This window comes from Amborella trichopoda, chromosome 4, assembly GCF_054954075.1.
Source record: "Amborella trichopoda isolate Santa Cruz 75 chromosome 4, AtrichopodaSantaCruz75HAP2 v2.0, whole genome shotgun sequence".
Classification (NCBI taxonomy): Eukaryota; Viridiplantae; Streptophyta; class Magnoliopsida; order Amborellales; family Amborellaceae; genus Amborella; species Amborella trichopoda.
The window spans coordinates 59,715,193-59,735,695 of NC_142339.1; the positions used below are offsets into that span (position 1 = coordinate 59,715,193).

The 20,503-nt window shown below is 37.3% G+C and overlaps 2 protein-coding genes and 1 non-coding gene across 5 annotated transcripts; 1 reads left to right on the forward strand and 2 right to left on the reverse strand.

Annotated features, from left to right (window-relative positions):
* Window positions 1-72, forward strand: TRNAP-AGG (transfer RNA proline (anticodon AGG)). Its single transcript has one exon. It is a non-coding gene; the product is annotated as a tRNA-Pro (tRNA).
* Window positions 73-1,187: 1,115 nt separating this feature from the next.
* Window positions 1,188-5,279, reverse strand: LOC18422049 (galactoside 2-alpha-L-fucosyltransferase). The gene is made up of 2 exons (XM_006827261.4): window positions 4,231-5,279; window positions 1,188-3,185 (listed from the first exon to the last, which is right to left on the reverse strand). Exons 1-2 carry the CDS (start codon window positions 4,607-4,609, stop codon window positions 1,717-1,719), a joined length of 1,848 nt encoding a protein of 615 aa, XP_006827324.2. The 5' UTR covers window positions 4,610-5,279; the 3' UTR covers window positions 1,188-1,716.
* A 2,427-nt stretch (window positions 5,280-7,706) lies between these two features.
* LOC18422050 (phosphate transporter PHO1 homolog 3) lies at window positions 7,707-20,503 on the reverse strand. 3 transcript variants are annotated; one of them, XR_016055107.1, is made up of 14 exons: window positions 19,386-20,498; window positions 18,905-19,247; window positions 17,460-17,796; window positions 17,196-17,244; window positions 16,037-16,108; window positions 15,692-15,821; window positions 13,822-13,942; window positions 12,414-13,376; window positions 12,107-12,211; window positions 11,961-12,005; window positions 10,475-10,624; window positions 8,840-9,118; window positions 8,551-8,687; window positions 7,707-8,226 (listed from the first exon to the last, which is right to left on the reverse strand). XR_016055107.1 is itself a non-coding variant. In XM_006827262.4 (14 exons), exons 1-14 carry the CDS (start codon window positions 19,626-19,628, stop codon window positions 8,130-8,132), a joined length of 2,367 nt encoding a protein of 788 aa, XP_006827325.1. In that variant the 5' UTR covers window positions 19,629-20,503; the 3' UTR covers window positions 7,707-8,129. The 3 variants fall into 3 exon arrangements, 1 of the variants encoding a protein (XP_006827325.1); XM_006827262.4 differs by having other exon boundaries at window positions 12,414-12,672; window positions 19,386-20,503; XR_016055108.1 differs by lacking the exons at window positions 7,707-8,226; window positions 8,551-8,687; window positions 8,840-9,118; ... (1 more) ...; window positions 11,961-12,005; window positions 12,107-12,211 and having other exon boundaries at window positions 12,849-13,082; window positions 13,178-13,376.

Sequence of the window (20,503 nt, forward strand, 5' to 3'; positions counted from 1 at the left end):
GGGCATTTGGTCTAGTGGTATGATTCTCGCTTAGGGTGCGAGAGGTCCCGAGTTCAATTCTCGGAATGCCCCCTCAGAACCAATTCGCATTACCCTTTTTTTTTTTAGAACTTTTTTGTTTGCATAATAAAACGCTAATCCATCCTAATAATAATGCAAAATAAATAATTAATATTAAACAGGAAATATGGACCCAACTTTGTCGAGAAACACCAAAAAACCATTTAATTTGAGACAATGATGCTCAAAACCATGATCTTTAGAGAGAGAGATTTTCACTGGATTTAAGTGTATTACCCTCTTTCTCTATGCTCTATAAATAGGATAGTGACTCTGGTTGCCATATTTCATATGGTTTTAACTTTTAAAACTATATGAAATAGTTAACTTTTAAAACCATGTGAAAAGTGAGTGGCTCTGGAAATTAATTCTATAGTCATTTACTCTTTTTTTTTTTTTTTTTATTACAATTGACCACAGTCTTTTATCCTGCCACCTTGAAATATATTTGTTTTTTTCATATTCATACATCTCGATGTTGCGATAATCAATTAAAGGGTTTTCCAACATCCAAACATCCTTTTATGATGAATTTTTGAGGTTCACCTTTAATTCTACATTTTTAAGGTTGCAACCTTATATAAACTTTTTACTTAAAAAAGATGCAGTTTCTAAAAGCATAGGCTTTAGAAAAATAAAGTAACACCTCACCTCATATCCTCATCCGGAAAGTACTTTAAGCATCGGAAATCTCCGTGATGGCTCTAGAATTAATTTCCATCATTGGTCAAAAGAAAATTGAAACTCAAAGAATAGTACAGATCTTGTAGATCCATGAACACTTACTTAATTTTGGGGCAAAATAGACATTTTAGATACTGTGTTACAATATACGCTATTTTTAGGGCTTGAAATCCGAATTTGTTACGACAACTATAGCGATGACTGATTTGAAGGTCTTCCGCCACCAGAATTACAATTTTCGGTGAGTTTTAAGGTAAGGCTTTACTTTTTTTTATATAGGGCTGCAGCCCTGTCAAAACATTTTCCTTAAAAAAAGAAGTAACTAGAACTTTTAAACTACAAACACCTCACAAGAAACCAAAGCACCTTAATGGAGCTTAGCTCTCTTGGTTTTGTTGGGCGTGGAATTCAGAGTGGAGCAATATCATACAAGACTCACTCTCTTGGACAAAAGAAAAGATGCAGTCACATAGATTTCTCTCTTTGATATTTGGGGATCCACTTAAGAATCGCAGCGTGATTACATAAAAAGAAAAAATGCAGGCAGGTTGGTTGCTAGGTCCAGGATATCACTGAGGACTGCTTAAAAGTTGCCTTTGATTTCAAGTGGTGGCCCAGTCCAGTTGAGATAGCATTGCTCACCAGGCATAATAATTAAACGAAAGCTTCAAACCAAGTCAATCAACATCAGCCAACATTACAAATGAAGGATTCGACTTCCTACAATGATGCCTTGTGCTTCCGAACTCACCAGATAAAGGGCCAAAGATACACGCTTTGTGAACATCTGCAAAATGAAATGGGATCCACAAGAGAACCCAATCTTGGAGGCCAAAATTTCTAATACCCATGCTTTTCCTGCACTGGTTGAATACATGACAATATGAAACCTTCTGTAAAGCAAGAATACTGAGCCTGGGTAAAAGTACAACCACCAAAATACCCCAAATGCAGGGCATTTACTGCCTGCTACTAGTTCTCGCCGACAAGCTTGAGGCCCCAGCTCATATCTTCACAGTGTCTTACATGAGGAACAAGTTTCCCAGTATCGATACCTCTTTTAGCTTTGCAATCATAAAAAGGAGGGGCATGGAAACAGGGCTCCATTGAGATAGCCCGACCGCAAGCTGGGTTGGGTGTAGTATGGTTCACAGGTTTGACCATAATCCATGGCCGTAAGCCCCCAAGGCCCTGAGCCACATAACCAAAGGTTGACCACGGGCTCGTTATCAATGTGTCACTCAAGCTCAGGAGATACATCTCTGCCCATGCCTTCATGTTATGGAACTGCTTCTCTGTTTGCTGATGTTCCTCATGGCTGGGCTGATAAATACTTATAACCTCACCAGTCACTGTTGGGTATTCCCAGTACATATTTCTGATCCTTTCATAGTAACCTCCACTGAGAGAGGTCATCAAAACAACCTTCGGTTTCCTATCTGTTTTACCCGTTTGTTGTGGAGGGATGATAGGTTTGTCGCGAGAAACCGCAGGAAGCAATTTCTCATTCAAGGCACACGCAAGAATCTGATCCAAAACATGCTGGAAAGGGCCAACCCCAGTGTCAAACGTTCTAATCTGGATGCCTACTCTTTCCTCTGCGTTGGCTAGATAAGCTCGATAGAACCTAGTGATCAAGCCCCACACTGTATTTGAAGGATGGAAAAGGTAACGACCGAGGTGGTGGAAAACTGTGACTTTCTCAGGGAACAATTTCTCCAACTCTTCACTGAATTTCGGGACAAGGAACAGGGACGGCACGAAATAGTTATCGGACCTTAAGAGAAGCCATGGTATTCCGTCGAGGATGAGTTGCTCGCGATCACAAAAGAACAACTTGTCACCTTTGTCATAGTCATGGGCTAGATGGAGATACACAAAAGCAGGAAAGGACCCACTTGAAGTGCCATTTTCATTGATGATCTCGTCTCTCAACATAAGACCATATCTCTCAGGTGATTTTACATGGAAGTTGTCAAACTGGTTCAGAGGAAAATCAAGTGGCAGCAGCCATGACTTCTCGGGGAATGGCTCACAGAAGAGGTCACCCATGTCAGTTCCTCTGTCTATAAGCAAGACCCTGTCAGTGAGGAGAGCGTACAAAAATGTGGCGGCCAGAGTCACTATCCTGTTTCCTAAACCACTATATGAAATCCATACCAAGTATTTGCAACTGGAGCTTCGAATTTGTTGCCCCCGCTTGAGTTGGGTAATAGCTTCATTGTATGATTCAGTATCTGGACCACATTGTTTATAGAGGGCTTCATATTTCCTGATTTTGCCAATGAGGTAGGATGAAGGTTTGTGAGGTGACAGTTTCCGATAGGATGAAGATTGGTACCTGCTAAGGCAAGTTCCTTCATCAAAGTTAGCAGCAAGCAGCCCACCTAGCAGTCTGTCCTCGGATTTTTGTGCTTCCATAGACAACCCATCTTCAGGAACTGAAAAACATGGAGAGAATAAAGAAGGAAAGAACAATAAGGAGCATGATATTTTCCAAATATGCAGCTCACAAATTTCAGAGGAAAGGGAAATCGATCAACATAGAGCACAGCATTGAGGGGCACTCAAATTCAAAGACATACTTTTATCATTAATTAGTAAAATTAAGTGACACTGAAAGCCATAAACTGCTGAACATTTTTACTGATAAAGAAAAAGAGTAAAAGATTAACTTAATATATGAATTTCACCATGTGATAAATTGGTAACATTACTTTGAGACTGTGCAAGTTCAGCTGCATTTGTTAAGATTTCTTTCTTGACAACGAGCTGTCTTTCCGAGATACCAGGCCACTTTTCAACAAAATTTACAGCTACAAATTGAACGTATTTTTGTTGATCCATTATTGCATGCTCTAGCAACTAGATCATTCCTAAAACCAAAGATAGTAGCTTTCTTGGAGGTCATTATAATTGAAACAGAGCTTTCAGGAAATATGCCGCTTAAGAGAGAGAGGTCACATGTCATCTTCTCATCGCATTTTCTTTTTGCAGGCATTATGACAAATTGACAACTATCTTTAGAACCAAGAAAGATAATCAATGTCGATTGATAAGCTTCAGGATTATCAGTACCAAGTAACTCAACATCAAAGCAGGATACTGGACAGACCAGTATGAAGTTACTGAAGCAGAGAAAGACTAATTTCAAGCAAGATTTGCATGTAGAATGACTTAACAAGGTCGTAACCGACTGAATTTGTTCTGATCCATATGAAGATGATAAATTAGCTTGATAACACAAAGGAAAAGACAGAATCAGGACCCAATTTGGTTCCGTGTGATGTGAACTTTGCAAACAGCGAGATAGCTCATAGCACCAGATCTCACTCAAGAAGCATGGAAAAAAGCCTCCTTTTTTAAGCGTTCAGGTCTACAAGAGAAAAACTGGTTTCCAAGGTAATGGTGGAAACAAACCAGATTTTCTTTTTTTCCTGGAAAAGAGGGGCAATGATTTTCGAGGAAACCTAATAAAAGAGGCACCTGTTTTTTCTTCTTCTTGGGTGTGTCCATGGAATCTCCTCTTCCCTCCTGCTTTCCCTTGCTTTCCTCCAAAATTGTTTTTCCAAAAACCCTCCTCCTCATCATCATCTTTCCGGAGAGAAGTGATGCGTTCCTCCTCATTCACGTCTGAAACCCACTGTTTTGTAGGAGGTGGATGATCCTGGAAAAGAAGAGAGATGGTAAAAAGGAGAGGTAAAATTATGAGGCAACCCAAGATGCATATCCCTATCACTCTCACAATTTTCACCCCTCCTCCTCCTAATACTTTCCTCTCTCTTGACATCGTTGCTGGATCTGTGCTGCTGATTAAGTCTCCGCCTGTTTCAGAGAAATGCCTCCGAAACCTCTTCATATCCATCAAATTATGCGATAACTCTCTCTTTCTTTCTGGTAAGAAGTTAGGAGGAGTCGAGATGCAATGGAATTGAATGGCGTCGCCATGAAAGGTTTGTTTGTTTGTATTTAGAAATGCAGTTTAAGCGAAATTAAAAATGTAAACGTGGGGGTAGCACTGTCTGCTACAGAGAGAGAGAGAGAGAGAGAGAGAGACGCAGCGATAAGAAAATGGATTATAGGCCAACCGAACATTTCATTTGGTGCTATGCCAACTCTCAAACATGGGTCTGGGTCTGGGTCTGGGTCTGGGTTCGGGTTCGATGACCTCTCAATCGTAGATGATGATGAGAATGGGGTTGGGGTCTAGGTGGTATCACCCCCAGATCTAATCCCAAGGCATTTAAAAACCACTCACCGATATCATAAATGGCGCAGGGAGGGGCTTGTCATCTCACTCGGTTACTCTAAATAAAAAAAACCATTAAATTACTAAAGAAAGCAAAAAAAAAAAAGGTACCTTACTTAATTACTCAAAAATAAATAAATTGAAATTTGGGTTTCAAAAATGGACAGGGGGTTCGTAATAAAAAAAAAAAAAGAATAAATGAATAGAGGCTCGTCATACCCAACTTCATACCCAAAAAAAAGAATAAATTGAGATGATCAATTATCTTGCTTTCCAACTTCACAACAGCGATTTTTAAGATGTAATTTATTTCTATAGTACAAGGTTGGAATCTTATATAATTTTTTTCTTATATTTACCTATTTTCACTTTGGATTATAGAATCTAAAATTCGTTGGAACCTTATATAGGTTTTTTCTTATTATAATTTTGTCCTATGCTAGTCCCTATGGCTGGTTATCGGCAAATCAAGCAGAGTTGTATGCTATGCTTCAAAGCCTAAAATTGATTCATCAGAGGTAATTAACAACTGCTTGTAGTCTAAAATCGATTCATTAGAGGCAATTACAAACTGCTTGTATTATGGAAGGAGACCAACAAAATGTAATCAATTGGTGCACAAAGGTTTCAAGACCTCCATGGCGACTAAAGTCCTTTTGGCTGGAGGTTATGGATCTCTGCAATTCTTTCCCAGTGTCCTTCAACCGTATATCATGAAGCAAATGCCTTCGCTGACAATTTGGCGCGTAGGGGTGTGGATTTGATAGATTTGTGTAATTGAATTGTATTTCTCCATGATATTACTAAAAGTTCTATGATATTATTAAAAAAAAAAAAACAAAAAAATTTATAAAATCTATTTTTACTCTTGATTATAGATTTTAAAGCTCCAAAATTTGTACGGATCAAGATAATTTTTTTTCAAAATAAACTGTTTTAATAATATGTTACATGATATATATTTTTTGGACTTGAAATCTTTTTCTTTTTCTATATCCATACTTCTCAATTTCGAAATGATTAATTGTAAGATTTTTCCGACATTAAAACACCATTTTCAAATGGAGGAGATTCACCTTACTTCTATGGTATAAGGCTGAGGCCTTACTTAGAAATTTTTCCAAACGTGTGTATATGGTTAAAGGGATTAATAAGGGTCTTGTTTGCCCGCTCTCACTCCGGTACGTTCGTAAAACTTGCTCCAGGTATTTGTCACTTACATGACTTTAATCTTTGATATAACTAATTGTTGGTTTTTATTTTTAGTACTCATTATTATTAATTTAAGGTCTTTATTTATTTTTTTCTTTCATACGAATAATTTTTGTTATTCAATCTTAATGCTCAATATTATTATTTTTATTTTATTTTGGAAAAGTGTTGTATGAGTAAGGGAGGTGCATGATCATTTGACATCCAGCTTTAAGTAGGACGTAAAATAACAATAATAATAATAATAATAATAATAATAATAATAATAATAATAATAATAAAGGACTTGTCCAAAGTCTAAATAAAGGGTGTAACATTTTTTCTTTTATTTTGGAAAAAGTGTTGTATGAGTAAGGGAGGTGCATGACCATTTAACATCCAGCTTTAAGTAGGACGTAAAATAATAATAATTATAATAATAATAATAATGATAAAGGACTTGTCCGAAGTCTAAATAAAGGGTGTAACAATTTTTCTTTTAAAAAAATCACTTCTCAATTCAGAATTTATTATTATCGACTTTTTAGAATTTATTATTATCAACTTTTTAGTATTCATGATCACTATAGAATGGATTACGGACAATTCAATCTTTGGATCCCAAATTCATATCTTAGATGGATTTGAGATCCATGGCGCACATCTACAACGTCAACCCACACATAAAAACCCCATCCTTTTATTTTTTTATCCTCAACATAACTAATTTCAGATTTTTATTTTAATGCCCAATATTAATTCCATGATGGTTGGTCCCAAGCCCAAATAAAAGAGAAGGATTCCGTTAAGAAGGGCAGCCAGCATCAAACTTTACCACATTTTTTCATAAATCTTGAATCTGTGGCCGTTGATATCATAGAATAGTGAATTCGTGCAAAGCCTTAACATATCCATGATTCTTCCGTGTCGAGCCTAAACATGTCCCTGGTTATGTACCCTGTGCATTTGCGAATATAGCAAATATATATGTTCAAGTAGCAATCCCTAGTGCCCAATATATGATATCTTGTAATTAGGAATCATCCAACTTTTGGAAATAAGAATTGCACTATTGAAAGGTCATGAGCACTTTTAGCTGTCAAATAATTTCACATAAGGCTTTAGCTGAGAAATTCGCTTCCTAAGCGTGTCATCGATTGTGCTTGACATCTGAGAAAATTTTGTATAAAGAAATGGCACACCACAGCCGTCCAATTTTACATCGGCCACCTTGGGGTGTTTCATACCTTTGTGTGTGAAAGTTAATGGTCCCATTGAGTAATTGTATACAATTCCACAAGAATTTGCTGATTCCAAAGGCACAAGACATTGTGGCCCCATGAACCAAATCAACTTTGTGTTCTTTATTTTCAACCCTTTGGATGGTAAGCCATTTCAGTAGGACCTGTATCAATGCATTAACTGCGCAAGAGTCTCCAACCAAAAGTTTAGAAGAAAGAGAAATAAAAAGCCATAGAGGAAAGAATGACACATTGATGTGAATCAGATAAACATGAACAAATTAACAAGGGAATAAAACAAATACTCGCATAAACTACTTCAAATTACAGAAAATCCCTTCATGGGGAAGAACTGACAAAGAAAGTAAATAAACAACAGAATGAAGACACAAACGAATCAACACTCTGAAGAAAAACTGCACAGAATATCCTATTTACAGACCGGAACAAAGCCGACAATAAATTACACTGAAAATTGCATAATCAGGGGGTTCGTTGACTCCAATCTACAAGAGGGGTCAGCAAAAAGAGTGTCTTCAGCTTGCACCATTTTCTCCTGAACTGAAAATCTCTTAGTCTCATGGTCATCTTCTTCATATTCGAAACGGACCGGCACAGACTTGCATGCACGGTACTTGCCAAGAGGGGTCAGCGAAAAGAGTGTTTATTCAGCCTGCACCATTTTCTCTTGAACTGAAAATCTTTTAGTCCTCATGGTCATCTTCTTCGTATTGAAAAGGGAGAGGCACAGACTTGAATGCGCGGTACTTGCCGACATTGTTCAAGTGCTCATTCTCTAACCTAATCCAATCAATACAGCAAGTCCAAGGAGTTAAGGGAACAGAGGGGGTGAATAATCAACCCAATGAATGATATGCAAAAAGCTGAAACCTATGTGCCTGTTTGCATGTTCTGTGCAAGTGTGTGCCTTTATGTGCGAGCAAGTTGCAGTTTTATTATCAAAATTTCCCCGTTTTAATTGCAGTAGTTTAAAATGCATACAACTACTGAGTAAAAACATCTGGTAGACCATGAAGCTAAGGGCTACACGCTCCAGTCCCCAGTTACATATAGTTCAATAGTCCAGGATATTCATATAGCTCAAAGAAAGTTGAGAGATTAAACCTGAAGAAATTCCATATGCCACGTCGAATGATCTCCAGGCATGCCACAATTGCCGTCAAAGCCGTGAAATGGATTCCCTGTATCTCGAAACCCAAAACTGTCTGTAACCAAGCTAGTCTCAGGATGACATTTAGAACCTGTGCCAATGGTGGAAAGAGAGAAATTTTAATCTAAATCAAGTGGCCTAATATAGCTACTCCAATACATTATAACATCCATGCAGATTTCTGTTATTCAGTGTATTTAGCACATACTTCAAGGAACAATGAGATGCATTTCTTCTTCTTACCATAGCTATGAAGTACACATTTTTTTGAGGAATTAGGAGTTTGTCTCGCAACCACGGGTTCTCGGAATTGGGTTGCAAAAGTCCCCAGTCTATGACGAGATCCCAATATGTGCCAAGAAGAGTGGCAACAACCGATGATACTACAGCCAGGATCCTCCAATGCTCACGTTTCTGAACGCTTAAACTAGTCCTCAGTACAAGAGCAACGATTGTTGAGAAATACTTGATCGCATTATATCCTTGCATAGGATCTTTTTCTTCATACAGACGGCGGAGACACTGCAACACCAACACACCTATCACAATTTGGGCCACGTGACTTTGGAAAAATATCACAAATGAGAAGGTAACAAACTCCTCAGAGAAACTGTTCATAGACAAAACACAGTCATAAAAGAAAATTTACAATACAAATAGTAAGATTGTTGAGAATTTTGGTAAAAAAACAATTAAAGGATTTTCTTCTTCTTCTTTTTTTTGTTGTTTGTGGGGGGGGGGGGTTCATAAAAGAAAATCTACAATACAAATAGTAAGATTGTTGGGAATTTTGGTAAAAGAACAATTAAAGGATTTCATTCTTCTTCTTTTTTTTGTTGTTTGTTGTGGGGGGAGGGGGGAAGTTTAGCTATAGGATTTGAACTGGGGCAATAGTGAACAGCTATTTGTTAACCAACTTGTTTAAGGTTATTGGGTGAACAGGTACTGTCAACCATCATAACATCTTGATAACAATGCATGCTTTATTTGCAAAAAGTGTTAAGCCTCAACACTTGAGATATATATAACAATAACACTACATTCAAATTAACAATGAATATATCTTGACGCATGATCGTTATGCTGGATGCTGATAACTATCAGGATAAAACTATCAATCAAAAACGAAAAGAGAAAAACACCAGGGTTACATTTCCATAAACTCTAGGACATGACAATTCAGTAAGCATTTTTCATATTGAAGAACTACACACGAGGCAAATGTAACTGATACCCATTTTTCTCACTCAGATATTGTAGCTTCAAGATGAATTTTTTTTAGAATGGAATTGTGTTGTATTAAATGAGTAATGGAAAAGTTACATGCATTGCTATAGCTACAAATTGAAATTTCTCAAGTTCAAGTCTAAAAGGACAAAATAAAGAAACACAACTTCAATAAAATAATAATTAAAAAAAAAAGGATACTAGAATCTTGCAAGTAAGAAAAGTTCTTGCCATTACACCCAAAGCAAGAATGATCATGATATCATCAAAAAGGAGACAAAAGACTAACTATGGAAGCAAAAAGTCCATAACCTCACAACTCCATGAAATTGCAACTAAGTCCTAAAATTGACTTGTCCTCGAGAAAATCTGATATTTGTTAATGCTCACATAATTGATTTCAGATTTTTTTTTTTTTAACAGAACAAGTGACTATGACAATGAACATTGAATCTTCTACACATGGTAGTATAATCTCACATGTACATGATAAAATTGAATCACACAATAAGCACATTCTTTGCCTGTTGACATAACCATGGTTTTACGATGAGTAAATTATGCTAAGACCTCATAGGGATTTAAATTCATGTCAACAAGAAAATATAATGATTACATGTCTTTGAGATAAAGAATGTTCACTAAATTTACCTGCAGAAAACGGCTCCAATATGGAATCACTGCTACAATGAAAAAGAAGCTCGTATATACACTACTGCTGCTACAACCATTTACTCTACGCTTGAAGTCTCCCCAACCATAGTAACAAACATATCCTAATAAACCCCTAATGGCGTGTACCTGAAATCAATCCAAACAAACTCGAGTCAAGAACCACAAGTAGGTTGACACTTTATCAAATGCTTTCATGATTTCCATCAAATACAACCTATTTGAGAAATTCATTTGTAGTTATATAAGAAAAAATAAGGATATTATCACATGCTAGTTGATAAGGAAGTGTTGTAAACACAGAGCGGAATACGGAACCACACAAATGTCCACATCCAATGTTCGAAAATTCGGCCGCCAGACCACCTAGGTGGCCGCAAGGTGAAAAAATTTAAAAAACACCTAGGCGCGGTCTAGGCGGAGGCATTATGCGTTTTTGCTTCTGGGCGCCCACCTAGGCAGTCAAGGCGCCACCTAGGCGCTATTGTCTGAGCGCCGGCCTAGGCGCCGGCCCATGACAACTTGCGGGCGGCGGAAAAAAACCCTTGGGTGAGGGTAAAATATGTAAAAACTTTTCCCCTGAAAAGGGAGAAATGGGTTTTAGGGGGTATTCTAAACCCCCAATAGAAAATCTGTGGCCTTTAGGGCGAGAAAAACCTCTCAAAAACCACTCTTTTGTGATTTATTGAAAGATCGATAAATTTTTTATTCTTTCAATTTCTTCTCAAAACGAAGGCAATAGTTCGTGGGTGGATTTGGAGCTTCTAAAAGTTGGTTTTGAGAACTTTTGGCGACCCAATAAACGAGGTTTGCAACAACGTCGATTTGATTTTGATATTTTTAAAGTATTATCATATTTGAAAGAGGGTTTTGATTTTATTTTGTCACAACATATTATGTCATGAATCATGAGCTTTTTTTTTTTTTTTTTTCTTTTACAATATATTTATATGTTTGTAGTTAAAAGACTGATTTTTTCTCACTTGGACAATGAAATTGAGCATATATCGCATTCTTTTATCAATAATTGATTCCTTTGTTTTATAATGTGTCTTATTTTGATATTCTATTTTTTTTGTTTTAGTTTATTTGATAAATAATTGATTATGTGATATCTTAATGGGTTAAGTCTTATGTGAAAGTGAAACTAAAGTCTTAAAATGTATTATATATTCAGTTATAAGTAATACTTAGTGTCTTATATTTGGGGGGGGGGGGTGGGGGTTTGATTTTGGTGAGGGCATCCTGTCCCTGGGCGCCCGCCTAGGCAGCCAGGCACCCAAATCCGTTTTTTTTAACATTGTCTGCACCATCAATGGGTCAACTCATCACGGAATTAGCACTTCGATTTATCAAAAGCTACTGGATTATCACCATGCCTATTTCAATATGGAAATTGACATGCAAAGAATTTGAAATATATTCAAGGGAAAAATACAACAATCTAGAGTTCATGATAGCAGACCTGGCTTGTTAGCTGATCTGCGAGGAAAAAATCAGGAAGTATGACCTGTGCATGCAAAAGGAATTAATAAGTTATTTTAATAGTCAAAAAGATGTTTTTTAATTTCTCTGTTGCTATTTTTTCCTACATTGTGATTTATTGCTCACCTTATAGAAAGGAGCACAAATGCAATGAAATGCACATTGAAGTAGGAAGAAGCGACTTGAACGATAAATAATGTTGAAAGGGCATAATAATATAAGGAGAACCAGCTGCATCGAAAGACAAGATGTCAGAAATCCAACTTTCACATTATTTTCTGAAGTATTCCATTGCTGTCACATTCATTAAAGGACCATGCTAGAAGGAAGTAACTTAAAACCTAGCAATTTGGCATATAGCTTAACAACATCCATTCACTCAACATGTAGCATCCACATACTAAGAAAAAGCAGTTGCCTGAAAGAATCATACCGTTGTCAAACCAAGAGGGACCAGTTCTGTCAATGTTTCAAAGCTTTTTGTCTTGGGGTCCATCTCCATGTCCAAGTTGGAGATGACACTTGCTAGTGCAAGTACAGAAAGACCAGAACTAAGAAGCAGGACTTCTATATAGCCCAACTCTGTTCCTTGCTTAAATCCAAATATAAAAGGATAATTGACACGATAACGCTTCCAGAAGTAGATATTTGCAGCATACATCAACATGTGTAGAACAATGTACAGAAATAAGCTGCAAAGAGTTTTGATATCTTGTAAGTCAAGAGTAATACATGGTAAGATGATGAGAACCACAAGCAGGATGTCTATCACAGCTTTAAGTGTTTAAAAACTTGAACTTGGGGGCCAACTCATTTGCTGCCAAATCTGAGTCAGCTCCTAAGTCAAATAGTAAACTCAGAACAACACAGCAAGCTTTCCATAATTTCGTGCGAAAATTTCAAGAAAAATGAAGTATCAAGTATTGGAATCAAACCTAACTTGTCAACCAAGCATACCACAATGTTATCAGCCTAGAATTGACCATTTGTTGGTGAAATCAACAAAATTATGCAAACCAAAAAAACCTTGGGAACATCTGGAGTCTTCCATTGAACAACTTGCGCACTGGTGGAGTCAAGTTGGCGTGGCAAGTTTTTCCAACTTGGAAAGAAGTTTTTATTCACTAGTCAGCAACTGACACAAGGAAAACATGCAAGACAACCACAAAAACAAAAAAACTGCTTCTGCAAACCAACCAATTCAGCTAAAATTGACCATAGGGACACCGAAACTCATAAATGAGCTTACAGACTTTCGTTTTTTTTTTTTGCAGCGAGTAAATCATAATTTGCTTCCAATAGAGGTCCATCCGACTCAAGAATAACGAGCTAGCTTATTGTGAATAACATTGCAATCCAGGTTCTATAATATCCTCAAGATAGCAAATGCAGTTTTCTGGAGCACCAACAGATAAGATAACATTAAACAACAAACATGAACCCATCACCGTAAATCTTGAATCAATGCTATGCTTCACACATTGTTCAACTGAAATATTGCATATTGATCGTAATGACTAAATTTGATAAAATAGTTTGTGAATTTCCATCTTACATCATGGCAAACTAGATGGCCTGCTTTTAGTGCAAATCTGAGTGATCTTATTGTGTGGTAGTTTGGTCAAGGTTCTAGAAATTTTTGCTGTAGAATGGTGGAATAAAACAGTTTAATTTTGCCCCCAAAAAAAACGAAAAAGGGAGAAACCTTAATTACAAAGAACCACGCACTCTTACCAAAGGAATACAAGCGAAATCCAATACCCTTTATTATGAGTATTGCATTTTATTGTATTTATAAATAAATAGTCCAATCCCTTGAGCAGGCAAACTTCAAAAGTTACCTATAAAGGGGAAAGATGACAGCCATGTACTGAGTACTGCCCACTTCGTTAGGAAGCTGCCTAACTCGGATCAATATACCAATCGTTAATATGAGAGCCACAGAGCAACCAGCGAAGAGCCCTGAAAATTGCCAAAGAAGTGGTTAGATTCAAAGGTCAAAGTAAAATAAAAAAATTAGAACTGCTTGAAGTTGATAGGGGCCATTCCATATAAGGACGTGATCTTACAACATGAAGCTAAAAAAATTTCGTAGAATACTAAAATAAGAATTATGAACTCTGATTAGGTTATCAAAAAATATATATAAATACAAAAATTCTTCTCAAATACTCTTTTTATTATAAGTAAATGTGGATTTAAGACCTTCAACAAATGTTTACAGAAAAGAGTTCCATACCACTAGAGTATAAGGAATATCACATATAATGCTGAAGTTACGGACTGTTTATGTAAAATTTTTTATTGGTTCTTCATGTACTTGAATCTCTAAGAAGCCTCCAGGCAGACTAGTCAATCAAGCTTAAGAATCTCAATAATCTAACATGTTCTACATGAGAATAACTTCAAGGAACTTTGTTTCATTGATTTGAAATATAGAGGATGCAGGTAAACACAGAAGTATCAGAACCTACAATATATAGAATAATAAAATGCTTTAGTCACACAAGAGTGAAATATTATCCTCCAAAGCAACATGCTGCCATGCTTTTCTTGGAATAAAGGTACAAGTATTTTCTAATGTTTGAAGGAATCTTTAACTAAAACAATAAGAATTTCCATGTTAGGTCCGTATCATTACTGTATAGAAGGCTCAAGTCAAGCTTAATCAAGGAGACAAATGTTTGACAATGCATGAAACACCCCACAATCCATCCATAAAGGTATTTCACATGAAAAACCTCCGGTCATAGTTCCAGGGCTTACTCAGCACATATGCACAGGGTCATCCAATTCTCAAAGGACCCATATGAGTGGAGGAGAAAGTCATATAACACTGATTAAAACATGTGCTTCTGCAGGATCACATGGTACAAATTGGGAAGTCTGTCAAAGTCATACTGCATATACTGCCCTTGAAAGACAGAAAAATGGGCGGGTTGACCTCCCTAATGCTTTGCTGTGATACCCAGATGTAGGATCTGCCAAAGCTTGATTTAAAATAAAGATGAGACAAACCCAAGAGGAGTTTTGGCCATCCACAAAATCTAATAACATGAACAAGCTCATATTTGTCGCCAAATATGAATCTAAATCAAATTGGGTGACTCTATTACAGTAAATCAAAAACAATAATCATTCATTAACGTTTGGAGTGGGCGTGAAGCACAACTAAGACCAATGCATGACTACCTGTCAAAGGTTTTAGCAAGAAAATCTTCGTATTCATAAAAACATTAGTTAAAGTGCGAAATACGGAGAAAAGAAAATTAAATCAGTTGCATGTTAGTGTACTTTGTAATCGTTTTATTCTGGCCACTATTTTCAAAATTATGCACTCTATGTAGTCCTCAAGGTGTGTTCCTTCATAAAAGCATATTCATATTCTGAGAAAACTTAAACGTTCTATGGCATCTGTGGAATGTTAAAAGTACCATCCTAGTCTAGGCCAATCAGTTTTTTGCTATTTGAAACTGTCAGGATTGAAACATGCTGATGAAGGGGATATTAAATGCTCTTGTAATGGATTTCATTTTACATGGTTTTAGGATGAAAAAGAATTTGACATAATTTTTGTGAATGATTTGGGTGAGTAATTGCTTCATAGATCAAAATACTTACAGAAGTCAAGTAAGTACCAAGAAAAAGAAAAGTGGCATCCATGTAAAACTCCTTCATGCATCAAAAAAGGGCAAAACAGAGCTAGCTTACCCACGAAAAATGTTATTCTATGCTTTTGTCTTTTGGGTTTTGGTCGCAGAGCATTCATGCCTTTCACACGATTTGAATTAGCAAAGTGTTTGATGAAGGTCGCCTCTACCCTCTCCAGAAGTCTATTTACCTGTGAAAATAATGTGAACCAATTAGACAAGTAACCAAATGGCTACACAATTGCTGCTGAAAATTTCAGGCAATGTAACCACCGCATGAAAATATTAGTGAAAACATCAATGTAAATGTGAAGCAACTCCTGTCATTCATGCAACACAAATTAGAAATAAAAAATAAAACATCTATCCTTGTAATTAAAATTTTCAAATAAAGATAAAGACCAACCTCCTCAGAGCTACCAAGGTAAGACTTATCCACCATATCCAAGTAAGATCGGGAAGCATGCCTTCCAGATAGCTGTCATAAAGGGGAGAAAATCACTTTCTGCAGAAAATAATATGTACTTTAACCTGCAATTACTAAAGGATGAACGCTAAAGGCACATTAAAGTCATAACAATGATTCCTAACAAGTCATACTACTTTGAAGACCATTACTTTTGATTTGAATGACTGCAACAAGTTACATACACGAAATGAATGGAATTTCTAACCTAAACAGAATCTTGTGAGGAAATTCTATATCCATAATGCAGTCCCATCTGCCATGAACAACAAATGGAGTTTCTACGAAACTCTGGTATGAACCAGTGTTAGAAAGAGCGACTCGGGCCGGGTGTTCGGCCCAGGCCCAAGCCGAGTACCCTGCCAGAGTCTGAATTAATTCGCCCAAGTTGGACTGAGTAGTGTAGTAGCAAAAAACGTGTTTAAAAAATAAAAAGTACAAAAAATCCCCCCAAAAAAAAGGAAAATATGTTTAAAGTAAAATTAAATAAAACACATCTAAATGAGGTTAAAAAATTAGTGAAAATGAATTTTGAAAAAATCAATTTGCGACCAGGGGTATTTTAGAAATAATCCAAGAAGGAGGGAAAATGTAACAATAAGTATTCATGGCCAAAATAAATTCCTTAATTTTTGGATATTTTGTAAAAATATTTTAAGATCCCCAAGTTGAACACCCAACTCAGGGATACTCGAGCTCGAGTTACTCGGGCACGTCCAAACATTCTTGCCCGAACACTCGAACACTAGTTTGAACAACAAATGCAGTCCCATCCACCACAACTACGTGCTCCCTAAGTTAATAACGAGAAGGCAACCAAAGTGATCATGCCCATAGAAAGGACATCCAGATATGAAGATACACTCTAGCTAAGAAGTTCAGATGCTTTTACAGGTGAATGCCGAGGAAGTAGAAGGACAAGCAAATCCAACATATCACAGGTTTATAAAATGCTAAAGTGATACGATATTTTATGGTTCAATTAAGGAGATTAATGTGCAGAATTATGAAAAAAGGAAAAAGCATGCACGATGATTATTAAATTTTAACAAAAAGGCACAGCCAGGAAAAATACAAAAGCACCAAGGATAGTTTCGACCTTATCATATTTCTTCATGATCTTGGAGAAGGCAAGCAGATTCAGAGAGCTGTGACAGCCAATTGCAGAAATAAGATGGATGCATACACAGTTAAGAATCATTCAAAATCAGATTTAAAAGAAGGATATGCAAGAGAAGAGTAGCTGAAAAACCAACAGAGAAATCCAATGTGACAAGGACAAAAGCCAATGCATGTTCAAGTGAAAATGTCAGAGATATCTTCGGTTATCTGTCAAAAAATAAGGGTAGATTCCAAACATTACCAGTAACTTTTTAGAACTCGGAGTTTCCTATGGAATTCAATAAAAGCATTTTTCAATCGCTCTTCTGTTTTCCTCAGCTCATTCTTATTTAATTGCAAATCTCTAATGTTATGGTCCATCAATAAGCTCTGTATAGTAGAGCGTGGAGTTTCAGGGGTGATATTGATCTTCACATGCTTAAGCAAATCCAGAGGAGCTGGTCCTGAAGCCAAGCCATTCAACTTTTCTGGAGGAGCTTTTCTGTTGCTAACATTAGGTCCAGCTGAGTTAGCATTAGGGTCGTCGCTGATATCACTACTCATTTCAACTTCGTTTATTACCTCCAAATGAAGTTGGCCTGCACATTTTGTAAAGGCAGTTATTGTCAGTATGTGTGTATATATATATATTGTGAGTCTAGAACGAAATGATATTTGAAAATCAGTTTGTCGCAATTGAATGCACTTAGAATTGTATAAGAATCATCATCATAGGTTCAGGATTTATGAAAGAAACAAATTGGACCTTTGATGGAAAACGGGTAGAGCATTACAACCATAACATTCTATCTCTGCACTAAGAATGCACCAAATAAAGATATGGGGAATTCTTGCAAATTAATCCTATTTTCAAAAGCGATCATGGTAAAATTATTTCAAAATCCAAAAAATAGTTGGGCACCCATGAGTGCAGTTCAGTTTAAGCAGCCAAACCAAAAATAAAGGGCCATCCATTAATACCACAATGCACAATATACAATTCAGGAACAAACTACGGTCTTTCTCTAGTACTTAAAGGGCAAAAAGGCCACCTATCAAGCTGCCTGGGCTAACAATCACTGACAGCTGGTCCATCATACTTTCTGCCAAAATTGTTACCTAGAATGAGATCTGAAAGACTGAATAATGATGAAATTTTCTTTTGCTACTCAATAGATGCCTACCAAAACTAGGCTTAACAGTGAAACTGCCATATGAAATAGAATCTCTTGAGAGAAAATATAAACAAAAAAAAAAAAATCCAAGTCAGTAGTGGATTGATAAAAAGTTTGCTAATGAAACACAAACATAGTGTTGATTATTCCCAATGCAAACTTTAATAATCCAAAGTAAAATGGCCAACATGGAGGAGTACACTTCAAGAAGCACATTGGGAGCTAAAATGGGTCCTACCCATAAAGGAGCAGAATCTAATCTCAACTTATTGGGAGCCAAAAATGGTTATAACCCACAAGGCCAACAGCTGTGGATTTGAATTAGAACAGGTTTCATAGAAACAGGGTCCTTGTTTCAACCAAAACCAGAAGGTGATATTGGAAAACGTTCCATAACAACAAGATGAGGCATTTGCAGAAAATGTGGATGTTGATTCTGAAAGTTTTCAACTCATGGAAGAAAAAAAATCTCAATTTTGGTCATAATGGAATTGAAGAAGACTCCGATAATTTGACACAATGAAAATATTACCTGACTTTCTGATATTCGCTGGAGTGGGAGTTCCCAGTGGAGCACTAGCTGGAGGTGGTGGTGGTCTGGATGCAGCATCAGCAGGAGGTGGTGGCGTCCATCCATTGAGAAAGTCAGGCTTGTCGACGATGATCCTCAAAGCAATCAGCGCTTCCATCTGTTTATCTAGGGAGTGCGCTTCATTGACCATCTCTTCGACCTTGGGCTTGTAGAAATGATTGACCTTGTTGAATTCCTCATCCAACCTTCTAAAGAAAACCATTTCATATTCACCACCTTCATCAAATGACCTGAGGAACATTGTTTCATGTCCTTCCACCCCATCCTGCCGTTGACTGTTGACCTAAACAGAAGGAAGCAAATGGAATCAGGCAAAACCAAAGGTGAAGATTTGAATGAAGTGTACTACACTCTCTCTGATAGCGAATTTCCACGTAGTATTCTATGTAAAGGGATTCAGAATTTTGATTGAGATGCATACCAGTATAACCTGCTCTTCTTTGTTTTGGTGGTGGCGGTTGCTGTAGCGTCTGGTGAGTCCACTGAAGGCTCTATACATTGTCATCCTCCTATTCACAGCTCCACCTGAAGATGGTGCTGGATTCTTCCTCCTCTCTTTGAAATGAGTGATGTCCTTCAAAACCGTCTTCAAATAATCATAGTCCATATACGCTTCCTGCCATTCTGGGACCATCTGTGCCTTGAATTCTTTACCAAACTTCATATTGACCCCTGCTTGAGGTGCTTCTCCAAACTGTTTTTTCACTAAGAGCGCCCTCAACGGCAGAAGTATGTCAAGAAAACAATTTCAGGATGCGATTATTGCAATGGATGTAGAGGGAGAAAAAGGGCATCCAAAGCAAAAAAAAGAAAAAAAACGTAGTGGATGCGGTCGGCCTTGGCAAGAGAAGGGTAGTGATTATGATTTATCTGTGGATGCAATTGAACTCTGCCTATTGAGAAGCAGTGGAAATGAAGGGTGAAGAGAGAAAGAGGGGGTCCTGGTTCAGTTTAAATAGTTGGGAGAAGGAGACGGATTTAGAAAAAAGGGATGGCGCAGGAATATAAACATAACAGAGACGCGCATTTGGGTGAAGAAAAGGTGTTAAGGGCAAGCAGGCGTGAAGGACATTACAAAGAGAAACAGAGAAAAGTGGAAGAAGAAGAAGAAGAAAGTTGTAAGGGGGAAGCACGGGGGCAGGAAATTACAGAGAGAGAGGCGACATTGAACAAAGAAAAATCAAAGAGGAAGAAGAAGGTGTGCGATGAAGAATAAGCAAAAGAGAGAGAGAGAGAGAGAGAGAGGCGACATCGAACAAAGAAAAATGGAAGAGGAAGAAGAAGGAGTCTGCTGAAGAATAAGCAACGATGAGAGACGGCGCTCGCCAATGGGTGGGTGGGTGGGGGGGAAGAGAGAGTAAAAGGAAAGGGAAGGGACAGGCCGGGCCGACGAGCTTTCGGGGAAGGACCGAGGGTCCGTCATCTCCGTTTCTTCAAATGAATTTGGTCACTGAGTAGAGTAGATGGGTCCCGCGTTCCTCTTTGACGTTAAATGTGAGACACAGAGTAGGGTAGGGGTTGGGGTAGGGGCGGGACCGC

What these genes read in the sequence shown, in the direction of transcription:
- LOC18422050 (XM_006827262.4), bottom strand. Translation starts at nt 19,628, where the DNA reads ATGAAGTTTGGTAAAGAATTCAAGGCACAGATGGTCCCAGAATGGCAG. An exon ending in AAGAAGAGCAGGTTATACTG is followed by an intron (nt 19,248 to 19,385) that starts GTATGCATCTCA and finishes CCTTCTGTTTAG; the next exon opens with GTCAACAGTCAACGGCAGGA. An exon ending in ATGTGTACTTCATAGCTATG is followed by an intron (nt 8,688 to 8,839) that starts GTAAGAAGAAGA and finishes CCATTGGCACAG; the next exon opens with GTTCTAAATGTCATCCTGAG.
- LOC18422049 (XM_006827261.4), bottom strand. Translation starts at nt 4,609, where the DNA reads ATGGATATGAAGAGGTTTCGGAGGCATTTCTCTGAAACAGGCGGAGAC. An exon ending in CCAAGAAGAAGAAAAAACAG is followed by an intron (nt 3,186 to 4,230) that starts GTGCCTCTTTTA and finishes CATGTTTTTCAG; the next exon opens with TTCCTGAAGATGGGTTGTCT.